Here is a 16,725-nt window from a genome sequence, read left to right as displayed (position 1 = left end):
GACATGGCCAGCCCCAAAGACACCCACAAAGGCAGCAACCGCAGGCCTCAACACAGTTTCCTACTGGGATCACATCAGCCACACCGCATGCTCCTCTCATGAGCTAATTTTTTGGGAAAGAGGTGGGGTGTTTTAATCTCAGCAAGCCACCTGCCCAGCATGACCAGCAGTGAGTCTTGAATGGTAACCGCAGGTCCCACTCCTGTCAAAGGCTGAGCAGCATCTCAAGTCGTGACCCCACGGACTCTACGGTTTCTTGGCAATCTCACAGCACAACCACCAATATCCTGGCCATGGAGTCCCAGAGGGGAGACACGACCAGCCTCAGAATTGGTGCAGGGCATTTGTTGCATGCACCACGAGACATGCCCAGGTTATCACTGCATTAATCTACCAACATCAACAGCTTACCCCCAGGCCTCCACTCAGGCAGGTTCCCCAGAGTTAATTATAGCCAGTCCACTCAAACCTGTGGCTTTCAACCGGTCTATAGATCCGGTGGCTCTTCCAGCATCCTTTATTCACCTGGAGTCTAAAATTGAAAGAACTCACTTCAAGGTTGTTTAGAACCCCTGAAGGAACTAGCCAGTTCCCCTCTGGAACTCAAGGCATCAACAGAATGGAGGACCTCCAAATAACCTCCATTAGGGCGGCACAGAACTCCATGGCCAGAGCACTGTAACGGCAATCCACCAAAATGGAGTTGCAGCTAGATCTCCTACAATTAAATGCACAGCGCTTAGTGGATGTGAGCTCCTAGGTGAATCACATTGATAATAAAATTAGTTCTAGTTAAGAAGCGTGATTGCCTACTTGCTCACGTGCAGCCACCATTTATAAGTGAGCAGCACTTCCACAAGTCTCAATTGGGAGCAAAGCAGGTTCTTCTGCAGTCAGAAGATCACCGGCCCTTGGCACACAAAGTTTGATGGCCATAAGCTTAGAAGGTTTGCACCTCGATCCAACAATACATTTAACAGACATTCCTTCGCCCAGCCCAGGTGCTAGGGCCAACTTCCCCAGGATATCTCACCCTCTACCACTATTGATTCAAGTATCTGTAACAGCATTCAGCCAACAGTCAAGGACCATATAGATATTACTGACATCACAGAGGTGCCATCCGGTTCAATGAAGTCAGGTGCAAAACTTACCAGGAGGGCCAAGAAAAAGCTTAGAAAACATAACAAAAGTGCCAAAACAGCTAAAAGAGCGGCATCCCTGCTTATTACTGAGTCCTGCCCCTGACCCCCTCCCTCCCAGCATCAAATGATCCTGTCAAGCTGTATCCAATCTTTGACACCAGGCCTTTATATTCAAACAGCCTCAGTGGCGGGGGCCTAATGGAAAAACTCCATTACCATTGATGTCTCAAAAGGAGGGAAAAGAGCTGGCTCAAAAACTCTCAACAAGCTTGGCCCCTGTTGACACACCACCCTCATGGTAAAAAAGAAAAAGGGAGGATGCTGGCACCCAGGCTGCATTGCCTCTTGAACAAATTCCATTTCCATCCACAGGGAAGGTGAAGGAGGACACCAGTACTCAGGTCTCGTTTATTAGTGAGCCCTGCACACACATCAGTGCAAGCACTGCCAGGGACCTTACAAGTAGGCCTGTATGGACTCTCCCACAGCCCAACATGTTGCCAATTTCTGACGCAACCTGTAACGCACCCTCTGTAGTAGGGGTCTTGGGTGCTGCCCTAGCTAGTACCCTCTGGGCTACCAGCGAGCAAGATATAGAATTCAGCACTACAAAGGTATGCTCAAGTGCCCTCGAGATAGTGCTAACTCCCAAATATCATATCAAAGGGCCACATGATATTCTAAAGAGGTTCAACGTCCTGCGCTTACTTAAGCATGTTCCCTCTCTGGCACCTATTCGATCGAACACCCTCACCTGGGTCAGGTTTTTGAGCCTCCCCTGTGATTCTCACGGCGAGTTGACAATCATATGATGGCATCAACAACTTCACCAGGACGCCATGCTTAAGGAAATGCCTTTTTTGAATGGGGTATATACATAAAATCCCCCAAACAGTGAAATATCCATTTGTGCTCAAAGCCCCTACCCAAAAGAAGGGAGTTAGTTCAGTTTTATGAGGCACACATATAAACTCACAGAGCTGGCCAAACCAAGTCAAGCTCAAGCCTCCTAACAACTTTAGAATAACATGTACACAAGACCATGGAGCAGTGCACCTTTGTAATCCCAGGACGAACACTGAATTCGATCACATGGCTCCGTCTGGCAGCTCCCTAAGCTGGCATTCCTAACACAACTAACAGCAGATCCTACGGCAATCACATCAGGGAGGCCGGCCGTAATACACACCTAACAATAATTTCCTGGAATGCAGACTTAAGAAACTCAGTGGTGTTGATTCAGCCCTCCACAATGGCTACATGCTATGTCTTCAGGCAGGAGACCTGGTCTACAGAACCTATGCTGGCCCAAGAACACTATGAGATTTTCATTCCAGCAATAAAATATTTTCGTAATACTTTCGGTCGGTCATCTGGCGATCTCTCCGTTTTCATCAAACATGCCCAGAAAATAGACGCCATCGAAATTCATACCTAGCTGCCTCCTCTCCAATCGTTGCTCAGTAAAGGGATAAAGAGCAAACAAAGCCCATTCGACTTCTGTTGTTCAACTGCTATGTTAACCCAGGCCAGCATGCAATAAAACATGCCTTAATCTCCCTTGCATCTAAAATTGAAGAACTGAACAAATACTTCGCCCATTCCCCCATAATCATTGGGGGCTTTAACATGAGGACACTGGGCAATTCCCGTAGAAACTCCAGGCTCCTAACAGAAATTGCATTCCTGCAGAGCCTCTTCGATACTTACAGACAATCCTCCAAGCAATGTCTAAAAGAAAAACATGATCAACTTTTGCAACCCTTACCAATTTACGGGAATATTTCCACCATCTAGTACATCTTCATTAGAGAATTGCTGGTTTCTAATATATGTAACTTTGAGGTGGATGACAGAGGCAAGACTGGTCACAGGCCCCTGCAGGCTGTGCTGCAGCTAGCTGTCAAAGCTGCCCCGCAGTTACTGTCCCTTGGGGAGCCAACTAGGAAGAACGTTGCAAGGTCCCCAGATTCAAATGGTCAATATATCTTGGTTTAAAATTATCCACAGGGATCACAACTAAAGAGTTAGCCCCTAAAACATTCAGCACAACTACCCCACAGGAGCAAAGGGAGGAACTTGTCACTGAAATCCAAAAGGTACTGGAGGGAGTTCCTGGAAACCCCCTCTGTCAATTATCTTTCACATTCATTCCAACAAAGGAGTTTCTTGCAAGCAAGCTCAGCCTCGAAGGGCCCTGAGGGCCAGAGGCAGAGGCACCCAAATCAACCCAGGTCAGTCTATCTTAGCTCTCAGAGCAGCCCACAGAATAACTGTCAGGCAGCAAAAAATCAGGAGTACCAAAGTGGAATGGTTGAAGATCTTTACTTTCCTAAAAGAGAAGAACCACACCAGCCTCTGGAGGCATATAATTAACCTCGCCAACTCTGCCCAGACCAAGGAGAATGGCCTGGCACAACAAGTGTGGGTGAACTATGTCAACCAGTTATACACCAAGGCCGTGGGTGTAGCAACCACCTCCCTCAAACCATCCACTGCCCAAGACTTCCCTGTTCATCAAGCCACTTTTTTTCAGAGGCCTCAGTAATGGGCAGTATCAACAAAATGAGGAACAAATGGGCCCCTGGGCCGAACATGATACCTGCTACATCCTTCAAAACTGCACCCGCCTTTTGGGTGGGCCTAGTTACACCCCTGTTCAACCAAGTTTTTGCTACTACATTTATTCCAAACTTATGGAGAGCGTCACTCTTTTTCCCAATCCATAAAAAGGGAGACTGTAGAAACCCAGAAAAATTACCGACTCAACGCCCAACTACTCCTGGAAGCGCTAGAAGCTTGAGCACAAGAGAACAGTATCCTCCCTTTTTTCCAGTCAAGTTTCAGGCCTGAAAGTTCCACAATGGACAACATCATAGCCTTGGCTCATCTGTCACACCAAGCCACATGGCGCAAGCAACTCCCATTATTCTGCTGCTTCGTGGATTATAGTGTGGCTTTTGACTGGGTGAACCAGGGAAAGCTTTGGGAGAAGCTTACTGCATGGGGGATTCCAGCCCAGCTCCTCAAAGCCATTGAATCTCTATATCAGGGGATCTGGGTCCAGATAAAACCAAGCCAACCACAGCCACTGCAAGAGTTCCCACTGATAAAGAACTCAAGCAAGGTTGCGTGTTGCACCCTCTACTTTTTAATCTTTATACAGCCAACCAGGACAAAGCACTGGAAGTTTATTACCTCCAAAACTGGGCAAGGTGCGCCTCCCAATTCTGCAGTATGCAAATGACATTGTAATAATGGATCACACCAGAGAGTCAGCTTGCAGAGAGCCCTTGAAGCCCTCCATAGCTACAACCAAGGAAACAAACTCATAGTGAAACAGAGAAAGACCAAGTTGTCATTTTTGGTAATTAGCCACATAAACGATGGGCCCAATGGCAGCTATGAGAATTAAAAATAACCACAACTGCAAACTATAATTACTTAGGTGTCTGGATCTCTGATGGGGATAAGCCGGGGGTTCATTTAAAACATCTCAGAAGCAAGGGGCTGGGGTAATTTACAGCTTGAAGCGTCTCAATCAACACTTACACAGTCCAACTGCAGAACCAGTGTTAAAAGTCCTGAGAGTGAAGTTGATTCGGGCTCTAAACTACAGTCATTTAGCCTTCCCTGGCACATAGGATACTCTTCTTAGGTCCTTAATAATCTCAGCATAGAAAAAAATAATTCACGCTCCTAGGCAGGCCAGAAGAGGAAGGCTGAGATTGAAGCTAGGACTTGGACATCCTTTTTTATCCATCGCATCAAACGGGAGCAAACTGTTGCACTGTGGGATAACAGCACCTCTCTCCTTTGTAATTTTGGGGCCCAGGTTCACCTTGCCAAACACTAAATGGGACATGAGCAAAGTTAGCCCCGTATTGTATACCTGGTGTATTGGAACACACCCCCTAAGGACTTTTATCGCATGCTATCATTGTTCTTTTAAGCCACCATTTTACTAGACATATACTTTTATTTAACTTTAAACCTTTTATTATGGTGTACATAAATTGCTGAGCTCTGACATTTGTATGTAATGATTTTAAGTAATCGATCATGCATAAACAAAGTGAAGTAAAGTAAAGCTTGATGCAAATAGCAATGCCTCCTTCGGGTGAAATGTGTGTGACATAAACAGAGACACTAAAAAAAGATTTAAGTTAAGAATAATCAAAATAAAATGTCCCAAACAATTGAAGTGAAAATAAACAATATAATCACATAAATGTACACAAAAATGAAGAAAATCGGATGTCTAAAGCAGGACATAAAAAAATCAAACAGGGTTGCTTTTTGCATTGAAACTATTTACGTGGAGTGAACTATTAAATATACCAGTACTGTGGATGCACTTCTAAAAAAATCGACAGTGGGCCAGCAGTGTTTTTTTGGCACTGAAACAAAGCAGTGCCTTTCCTATCCCCCACTACCTGTTGTGTAAAAGCAAATAGTCTGTGAAAAAAACTGTCATGTTAATACTCATTTTCACATCGAGCAAATGTGTTTATTAGTCAAGTTGCTGTTGAATAGATGTCCACATTGTCAAGATGATACTTCTTCCACCTTTCCAAATCTACAGGGGATTCTCATTGGAAAAGCGGGAAGTCAAGTTAGAAAAGGCTTTTTTTTCACTCCCAGTTAAGATCACAGCTAGACGTTCAGTTCTCACTAGCCTTCCTGGTTTTTCAAGCAGACTTGTCCTAGATCCTCATGCTCTAGTGGGTCTGCAAAAGGTTAGCTTTCCTGACTTGGAATTTGCCCGTGGGAGTGAACAGAAATAATATTCCCAACTCCTTTCCTCGGCAGACAGGAACTACCCAATCAGTCTTTTGGATGCCTTCCTTCTGTAGTAGCATTTTGAGTTGTGACTGTTGGGAACATTGTTTGAACACCACCTTCAGCCACTTTGCTCTGATTGTCTATGTTCCCTGGACATTTAACAACTACACCTTCCCAGAAAATTCAGACCCCATCTTATCTTTATAAGACCAGATCATTGGTAAAACAAAAGTGTTACTTCAAAATCTTTCCTTGCTACATCAAATCATCACTTCACACAGGAATTATTTTCCTCCTGGAAGTGAAAAAGTCTGTACCACACAAAATCCAACCAACCTTCAATGGCTACTTCTTGAAGCTTTTATCATCTTCAAAATTAGCTGTATTACATACTGACGCATCTGGAGAAACTCACATACCATAAAGAACACTTACTTGGCAAAGGCAGATGGTTTGTTTCATAAATGAATAGCTTGAGTACTACCATCCATGTAGCTAGTCATCTATCTGCCTACTGGTACCCTGTGGGAGGTATGAGAGTGCTTCTGATGGCGTGTTTTGACTAGACTACGAAGTATGCAGGAGATCTGCATTCAGGGTGTTTTCCTTTTCTAACATAATGAATTCAATAGGACTGGTCATGTTTTCATTGAGACCATGGCTTAAGACAAACTGTGTACTTATTTAACAATGGCCAAGTCCTATTCTTGAAGCAGAGCTGTAGCAATTATTCCTTATTGGCTCTCTCTTCCTATACATGTGAGCCAGATAGTCTACTTTTCCTAATGAGGCTGGCCAAGGATGGGGGCCTTAATAACCTTGAGTGTTCAATTGTTTACTTTCAAGAATCATTGTCCACTGATCACTGAATTCCCACACCATGTACATAAATGGTTGCGTTTACTGGTGTCACTAAGCAATAGTGAGCAATCATAGGCATCTTCTCCCTCCAGATTCTTTAAAGCTCACATTGACTCTGACTCATGCCTCACATGAACAGTTAGGCATCACTTTCCAGTAGCTACTCTTTAAGTGGCCCTCAATGCACCAACCAACAGTCTTTCCATCTCTCCTGCATGCACACAAACACATACAGAGTCTACACAAAGGTAATTTACACTTCTGAGTAATTTACAAATATACATTTAATTTTACACTTTTGAATAACTTAATCACTGTTGGCTACTAAATATCCAAGTGTAAAGTTACTAAAAAGTATAGACTGACACAACTCCACTCCCTCAAAAGGAAGATAGATCCTAACTTACAAGTGAAATTTACCACTAAAAAAGACAGTAGTAGATCCAGCACCACACTGGCCAACCTCTAGTACTGCAACACCCTCCTGTGGAACATAATGGAGACAGGAACTTAAATATAAACCCCATAGGAAATAATAATACTATACATTAACTTATTTCAAATAGTTAAATATATAAATAAATATAATTTAAAGTTACATTATATATAAATAGTACTTAATTTAATTTAATCATGAAATATTTTAATACCTTTTTGCATTTAAAAACAAATGTAACAAAGTATTAAAAATAAGTAAATTATTTTAAAGTAATTCTGCATTCCAGTTTTCATAATTATTAATGCGTAGTAAAACGATTTGTTTTTAGTTTAGATGGGAATTTATTTTTTAATTTAATCTTGAGATAAATTTTAAATCATCAATTTCTTAATTCCAAATCTAGTTAATAGTGCAGTAGCATTATTTTCTTCAGTTCTACACATAAAATATATAAAATAACATATTAATACGTAACATAAAAATATTTTTTAAACTTTTTACAAGTTGAACAAACTGTTTCATATTCCCTATACTTTACCATGCAGTGATCCCTGCCACCAGGGTGCTGACCTCCTTGTGGTAAAGTATAGGGAACTTTTCAGAGGTCTTTACCCTGATTATTGAGCCTCCATATGGCATCGTCAAGGCCTTGCGCTTTTATGCTGTGAGCTGTAACAGAGTATTGTAGGGCACTTCTCTACTGTTTCCAATGGCCCTTCTTCAAAATATGTCTTCACCATGATGGTGTAAAGAAACAAAATACGATTTTGTATGTTTTATTTTATTTGCAATTTGCAATATTTGATTATGTGTTGTATTCTGCAATAGGGAAGGTGAAATATGCCATATTATTACTAAAAACCATTAAACGATAAGTACATTAATGTACCTCAAGAGTGTCTCTTTCATTGAGCTTTTTGAATGTTGTTCTGTCCTCTAACTTGAACATGTTCCCATAATGGGTCACCGTGTGAGGTTCAGCCTAAACCGCACCCATTTATATGTTCAGCTTCATACAGACCGGCCAGAATTACTGTCGAAGTATCAGAGTTGAACTCAGATACTGTCCCCCATGCCATCAAAAGAGATGACTCCACACAACCCTAGTATCATGTGACACATGGTATTGAGGTATCCCATTAAGAATTATTTGGAAGTGAAATGAGACATTTTTAAAACACATCTAGCCAAAAACATTATTTTACAGGTTTCTCAGACTATGGGGAATCCGTAACATATTTTAATACAACAGTTGTGATTAGAGGGGAGTGAGCCAAAAAAATTACAAGAGCCATGCCAGAGCTGAGGCAAGGGTCAGGCTTGGCTGTAAGCACTCCTGCACTAGCCGGGGCATGAAAATGTTTGCCATGTAAATATGCAACAAACAAGATGTAAAGATGTAATAAAGTTTCTTCAAAATTCTAGAAAGTGTTGTTCTTTTACATGAGGAGGTGCTACACCTGACTAACTCAGATTACATTACTGCATTAAGAGGCATTTGTCACTATAAACTTAGAATCACTCATGCTTCACCTCACAAAGACTATTATACTATTAGTGAACTAACAGGCAAGTTAAATATAGTCCAGTCTTTCATAACCTGTGGTCCGTGGACATGCTTACTCAAATGGTCTGCAACTGTTTAGAAAATAAAATAATATTAGCAGCTCAATAAAGTATGCACACATAAGATAGCAAAATCTAAAACTGAATTTTCAAAAGAGCTGTGTAAATATGATCAAATTTGAAATTCAAGGCAAATAATTAGGTTAGTATCCGTGACTCATGGGAGCAAGCAAGTACAGAAAACATTAGCATGGACAATTATTGAACTCACCTGAATTCTAATTTGTACTGACTAAAAGAGAAGATGCATTGGGGGAAAAACATACAAAGCATATTCAAATTGCATTCCCTTTTACAAATTAAACTACATTTAGTGCCTTCCCATTAAAATTAAAAAATGTAATTCTTTTGGTTGTGAATCAATGAAAATATTTCATAATTTGTGTATCTAATAAATATTTACTTCTGTAGTTTTGTGTATTTTTTTGAAAGTCAAACCATAGAAATTGCTTAGGCTAGGCCCCCTGGATTCCAATAGTGACTTGGTGGAATTCCACAGATTTTAAAAGGGTAAGAACCACTGTTATAGTCCATTAAGTCAAACCAACAGCTGTTTGTACATCCATTCTGAATTGCATATTGGAAGGTACTGCTGATGCAGATGTCTTGATTAGGAATTATTAATGACTGTTTATGTATTTTAAATAATGACTTATGTAGAAAATGAATAATATAGAAAAATAATGTGCACGTTTGAAAATGTGACCTCGGAGAATGACCACCAGTGTTCACGAAATGTACTAAATAAATGATTAATACATATGAAATATTGAAAATGTATTAGATTAATGTAGTAATGTGTCATATTGAGAGTTATGAAATATGTTTTTGCTTATTAATTGTAGGCCTAAACTTAGCGAGTGTCTTGGCCTAGTTTTGCCAGGCCTCATGCAGTAGCTGTATGTCTTAGCGTTCAATAGAAAATGCTGACAGAGTTAACTAGCTGTGAAATGCTCATTGTTTTAATAAAATGCTTAGCAGAAGCTTTCCATGAGAACCAACTAACAGGAAATAGTAATCTTAAAATGTATCATACTGTATGTAATGTGTGCTAGATGTACTTTCCCAGGACGTAAACAATGAAGACATTGACTAGAGAGGAAAATGCAACAAAGTTGATACCTGATGAGCCGGATGATGGGAACATCATAAGGCGAACCAATCAACGACATGAGAAAGAAGAAATATTAGAATTCATAGATTTGGGACAGTTAAATCATTGGAAAGAGTAATAATGTACGATTAATTGACCAATTGGAAATTAGGGGAGAATTTGAGTGACTTTGATATAACAACGTGACAGAGGGTAAAAACTTCAGACCTTATTAAGATTTTGTGATGCAATATTGAGAAGAAGAAGAGATTTGAGATTCTGTCATTGGGCTCATACTCTCTGACTGACAACCTGATGTGATGCTGACCAATTGATGACCTGAGGAAGAAGACTGATTTTGTTTGCTGACCCATACCGTGGATAGGTAGATATGACAATATGACAGAAATGTATTTTTGTGCCTTTTCTTTCTAGGTACCAACTACGCTGTCTTAGTTTTCCTTAGCTAGATGTTTTCTAAATTCATGTTCTAAATTGTTTTGCATGAAGCCCCACATGCTGATGCTAATCTGGATAGGAGGTTTTCTACTTGGTGACTGACAAATTGCAGAGACACATGTTTGATGGACTATTTTGCTGACCTTTATGGACCATGTTGAAATATTGAAGCTGACTTTCTTAATGATCTGCACTAATGCTTTGGAATGTATTGTGATACAAGCCTTGATTAGATTGTGTTCCTGGTGTGTTTTGGGCTAATTAATACTGTTCTCACATGCATTTTGAATTGATTTAAAGTTTAACCTACGTGACTTAGTATTGTTAATATAAGGGAAATAAAATTACTAAACTTTTACTAGAGGTGTGGTTATTTCATGACTGAAAGGTCATGGTGTATGATGTTTACTGACTTCATTGATTATTGATTGTTGATCTGACTAATGATTATTGATTGTGGTGTACTGATTATTGTTTCCTATACTGGAGCTATGGTAAGATCATTTTAAATGAGTCAAAAGGTTAATCAACCTATACGCGTCCCCTTGTAAGTTTACTTATTAAGGAACGGCGTGTTAACAGTACTCTCATATGAGAAAAAAGAGTTTTGCTGTAATAAAATATCAGACTAGGATCACACAATTTGAACATGCAAGGAAACCAGGATTGATCCCAGTTTTTAGTTTCACATTGTGCAGTTCAGCAACTAGCTGGGTACTATTTATCTCTCCTATTTTACATTGAAAGTTCATTGTTTGTCTTTAAATATTGGTGCATGACGTCAAAGCGTGGATGTTAGCAGAAGCCACATGACATATTGGCTAGTTTTGGCTTGCGGGTCCTAGAGGACCTCGAAGTGGGCCAGAGACAGCCAGACATCTGACTCTAGTCTGGCTCAAGCCCTCATTTTGAGCTTTAGAAATATCAAAATGTACATAAACAGGAGTTTCCACCCGAATCTGTATCCGTTTTCTAAGCAATTTACTAATTTTGCTTGCAGTGTTACTCCGTCCAAGAACACATTTTGCCAAATCAAACCAGTGTAATTTGCCGCCAGAACAAGTCCCTATAATCTGGAAACAGTCCCATCTATCTCCCCTGTAGTTCTCCAGTCGACAGGCTAAAACAAAAAAGAGTGCTGCAGTGTTGCTTGTCTGAGTTACTAATTCCTAAAGAATGTGGAGTTCCGGGTACAAAATGACACATGTGGAGTTTTGATAATCTTGAATGAGGACATGCACGGTGCCATAGCAGTTTGCCACTGATGTCCTTAATGTCTGTTTTGTGCAATGACTTCCTTTAGTGTCCACAGCAATTCACATAAAACATGAATATTGCCGACCCCTACACAAAAGACTGAGGCCCGTATTTATACTTTTTTTAGCGCCGCATTTGCGCCGCTTTTTGGCGCAAAACGGCGCAAACCTACAAAATACAATGGCATTTTGCAAGTTTGCGCCGTTTTTGCATCAAAAAACGACGCAAATGCAGCGCAAAAAAAGTATAAATACGGGCCTGAGTGCGCAGCAGGAATAAACTTGTACCACACAAAAACAGTGTCATCAGAGATATATTTTTTACTATATAATGCCCATCACAGTTTCTGCACTAGCTAATGGTCTATATATATTTCTGTGCCATTATGAAACCATCGTAAGAAACAGTACTTACTACTTGTTCTGTAGTGTTGTTCAAGGATTCTGTGATGTGCCTCATTATGTTTTGGTGGTGCCCAAGTGTTTTGGGGTGCATCTAATTAAATGATTTTCAATTTATCAGCCTGCCAGGGATGCTGTAGCCATATGTATGAATTCTGAAAAATATGACAGCCTTTGAGGTGCCATTTTACTCTGGAAGTAAGCAGTTCAAATAGTGTGAACCACATGGTAATTGGTATAGGACTTTTGCTCATGGTGCTAGTACTGGTTCACACTACTTATTAACCTTCAAAATACACATCTTCCGGTAAGCAAGCATGAGAGCCCCTGGCTTCAGTATGAAAAGGTCGGGCTTTGCAGCCTTTGCGGACTCGTACTTGAAACTCTGAATCACATGTTTTGCCTGTGTAATGGCACCCTGTCTGAACGATGAAGACTGCTGCAGCTGTTATGGGTACAGTTGGAGGTGCGCACGTGCAGGCATGCGGTTTTAAGTAGTCTATGAGATGCAAAGTAGGCGTTCCCGTGCAAAAAAATGACTGTCTGGCCTTACTGCCATATTTATCCCCTGTGCTAAAATCATGCACGGGCGGGGTAGGAGGGGTCAAATAATGGTGCAAAGCTTGCTTTGCACCATTATTTAACGCCTGGATCAGGGCCGGCATTTGGGGACCTGTGGGCCTATTTCCAGGGTGGAACACCATGGAATAAGCCCACAGGTGCCCTCTCCAGGCCCCAGGGACACCCCTACCCACACCAGAGAGACAGCGGAGGATGGGGGACCCCATCCCAGGTAAGTATAGGTAAGTACAGGTAAGTATTTTCTTTTTTAAAGTGCCAGTAGGGGCCCTGAAATGGGCCCCTCCTACATGGCACTGAGTGTAATGGCCATGCCCAGGGGACCACGGTCCCCTGTGCTGGCCATTGGGTCGGTGGGCGTGACTCCAGTCTTTTCTAAGACAGGAGTCATGTGGTATGGATGGTTTTGCGTCAGAAAATGACGCTAGGCTGGTTAACGTCATTTCCCCCTTTTTCCATACCACCAGCCCCACTCGGCTAACGTAATTTTTTTAATACTAACCTACCCTTTGCACCGGCATGCACCATTCCATAAATATGGTGCTCGGCTGGTGCTCAGGAATCGTGAAAACCAGTGCTAAACTTTTTGGTGCAAAACTGTGTTAGTGCAGTTTTGCACCAAAAAGTATAAATCAGGGCCTCAGTATTTTTTTCCCTCCCACTCTCCATATGTGCAGTCTCTTGCCGAATCACCTGGAAAAATTGGCAGCAGAAACCGATTGTGGTAACTACCATTACATCATGGTTTAGGTTCTAAGGCAGACATTGTTTGCACTGAGGTACATTTGTGTAGTGCTGAATTAGACGCGATTTTGATTTTTACAACCAGAACTACCGCACCGGTATTCCACTTTGCACGGTGTGTTTTTTCTGTGCAAATTATTCTTGGTGTTACATGGTGCAAGTAATAAAAACCTGGAATTCACGCATTCTGCACACGAACCATGCTTTTCGTGCACAAACAATGTTAACGCTACAAAGGGACACATACAGTAGAGGAGAGGATAACATGGCCCCATCTGCACACAATAAAAACAAAGACCAGTGGTTGTCAATGGCTTGCACGGTTCCAAAAAGAACTCCTTAAAATACCACATCCTGTGAGTTCAATATCCGAAGCAGAGTCGGTAAGAAAAACATTATTATTTTCTGTAACCAACTGGAGACGGGTTTCTAAATTTTAACAAAATAGATAGCAACATGTCGGACTGAAAATACAGAGCAATACATGTTTTCTTCAAAAGCAGGTGGGTAAAATGTCTTTGACTGATAGATATCCTATCCTGGAAGTTGCAAATGGACCAGTGTCTCCCTTCGTTTAATTATGCCGGAGAGTTCAGCCATTTTGCCCGCCAGACGTTTTTAATTTACAGCCTACCGCACTGCAGCAGCTCTGTAGGCCTTCTGCCGTGCAATAAACTGTGGAGCGAGCTTTGCTGGCGTTTTCCCATCAGCAGCATCGCCAGTTCACGTGCTTTTGTGTTCTTTGCATTTTCAGTTGCAAATCAAGCATGCCGTGACGGAAGCCGAGATTCAGAAGCTGAAGAACAAGGTAAGAGAGGTCCTCGAATAACCAATGTGTTTCTGAAATTTCACAACGGTAGACCTCGTGAAACTAGAAAATAGGATGTCCATGCCCAGAGTACAAAAATGCAGAGGTTTTATTCTGGTTCTTGTATGACACAAATGTTTTATTGTATTAGCACACTGCACCTGTAGCACGGCCGACGCGCGTTTCGCACGCAATCAGATGATTGCCTGCTGCCAGACTACGGTGTTTATTTATTTTTTATCGGAAATCGACTCACCATAGATAGGGTTGACTTTCAAATCGCATATTGTGCTTTGAAGATATACGGGATGTTGAAATAGGCGCTGCGAAATCAGCGGTCCGATATCATTTACAAAATGCCTGCCTCTTACTGTTGTGTGATGTGCGGTGTTTAGGGCCAGTAAGTCAATCCGCTTGTTTCTCATGTAGACGGGTTTTATAGGAAGACAGCAGCATTGTTCCTTTGTGTAGCCTTCTTTCGTGTTTGCATCAAGGAGCATCAGGGAAAGGATGCGACTGGAGTTGTAACTGGGCATGTAGATAAATCCACTTTCACTGTATGTGTAATGCTAGATCATGTGTATCTGAACCTTTACTAGTTCCATGCATTGTTTTCCCAATCGCCTTTGTAGATTTAAAAAAAGATTTCTCGCTGTTCCTAAAGATGAAACCAGGCAATTCTTTTTAAATACTTTGGGCAAGGTGCCTTTTAACAATACAAGTATTTTGCTAACTTAAAACAAGGCGTGCAACAATCCTCACGTTCCATTTGCTCGTGACACAGTCATAAGTAGCAGGAAGAGTAAACGGCGTTGGTTGAAATAGGTCTCCCCAAAGGCTGAAACCTCCTGTCTCCTGAATCTTCTCATCATAGGATGGACGTCGTGTTCCTAACCCACCAGGCTAGGAGTTCTTTATCCTTTTCATCTCCACAGTTGTACATTTTTCTTGAGCTAATCAATTTCAGTCTTCTAAAATGTGTTATAACATTCTAGATGTAAAGATAAGATGTTTAAAACCACACATAGTGACAAAAGTGTCAGGTCTGATAATAGTTATGGACTGAGTTACAGGTACATGCGTCCCAGCGGCAGCCTTTATATCCCATTCAGGAGCAGGCTTAGAAATGTATGTAGGGAGTTCTCAACAAAGTTCTAAAAAAGATGTAGCAAAAAGCTCACATAGTGTCTATCTGTAAGAATGGCAGTCTTCAAGCTAAGCAAAATCTCCTTCTGTGATTTCCACGCTGTCATGCTCCCTACTTCGCCCGCTTATTGCAGTTTCCTAGATGTGGGTTTATCATTTACAACCCAGGTGTGTGGCCATCACTCTTGTTGCATCTGAAATGTCAGTTAATACCTAGACCAATGCCCCCATATCAGGCTGTAGACCTTCAAGGCAGTAACATGAAGAACTGTATTGCCTTTAGTTTACATATAAAGTGGAGAAGGCAGCACAAAATCAATCAATCAATCAATCAATCAATCAGTATTTGTAAAGCGCAGCTATTCACCTGTGAGGGTCTCAAGGTGCTGGGGGGGGGAGGAAGGGGCCTCAAACGAAGTCCAATATAATTTAGGTTAATTTGTCTTGAGGTTCTTCCTGAAGATGGTGAGCGACGGGCTTTGTCAGAGGTGCAGGGGAAGGTAAAAAATGGAATGGAAATTAATCTGAGTATGTACAATACTACCAAAGCATTCATTGGCTAGGAACAGTTTTTGCATTATTCAGTTATGGATTGTGAAAAACCCAAATGAACATTCTGGAAGTGAACACTTTCTTTGCTGTCACATTTTTTAGGAGAGACCTGAGAGAAGGGTCAAACACAGAGGTTGGTCAAACCATCATAGTGGCCAAAATGATAATTTTTTTTACACAGTGACTAAAATGTTACATGTGTTACATAAACTCCCAGACAATATTTTTGTGAGTAAACACATGTTGTGACAAATATAGTTTCATACTACCACAGCTAGACAGATCTGAGAAAATGTGATTCATTGAAGACTAGAGAAACCAACCGTATTAGTTGGAACAATTTATTAAACCTCCTTAACTGTTCTAGGGCTTTTTTGATCCTGTGCATCCAAAAAGTCCTTGATTAATGACCGTCAGTAACCAAGATTTGTTTTCCCATTTTTGTCAATGCTTTTTTAAACATTCAAATATAGTGCTAAACTCAGCATCACACGAAAAGCGCCAGTAGGTGTTTAAGCACCGACTCTTGAAGCTCACAAACAGTCACAAGTCTTTATAACTGAGAAAGACAGAGGGGTGCATTGAGCTTTAAGTCCCTAAACTTTGCAGGCGTCTGCTCCTATGTCAGACAGCCATCCAAGATTTACACTCCCCCCTCACTCTCAGTATGTCCTCCCAAAAATAAGATTGCACCGATTGCATAAATAATTTTCTTTTCATGTCTAAATATGCTTCTTTTCTTCAGACTTTCAAACTCCCTTAAAGCTCTGTACATCTTTCAGGCTATCATCTTTCTGAATTACATCTAGAATTGCTTGTTCACTTCTTCA

At 41.1% G+C, this 16,725-nt stretch overlaps 1 protein-coding gene across 4 annotated transcripts in view; it reads left to right on the top strand.

The window, feature by feature from the left end:
• The window catches only part of PPP1R9A (protein phosphatase 1 regulatory subunit 9A), a 718,476-nt gene that overhangs the window by 497,887 nt on the left and 203,864 nt on the right, over positions 1 to 16,725 (top strand). For all 4 annotated transcript variants that reach the window (XM_069211751.1, XM_069211753.1, XM_069211750.1 and 1 more), the window contains one exon: positions 14,144 to 14,197. In XM_069211751.1, the coding sequence (XP_069067852.1) occupies positions 14,144 to 14,197 (54 nt within the window). The remainder of the gene's footprint in view (positions 1 to 14,143; positions 14,198 to 16,725) is intronic.

The sequence above is a fragment of the Pleurodeles waltl genome, chromosome 10 (genome assembly GCF_031143425.1).
Source record: "Pleurodeles waltl isolate 20211129_DDA chromosome 10, aPleWal1.hap1.20221129, whole genome shotgun sequence".
In the NCBI taxonomy this organism is placed as follows: domain Eukaryota; kingdom Metazoa; phylum Chordata; class Amphibia; order Caudata; family Salamandridae; genus Pleurodeles; species Pleurodeles waltl.
Note: the sequence above shows the minus strand (reverse complement) of the source record. Positions and strands in the feature narration are given on the sequence as shown.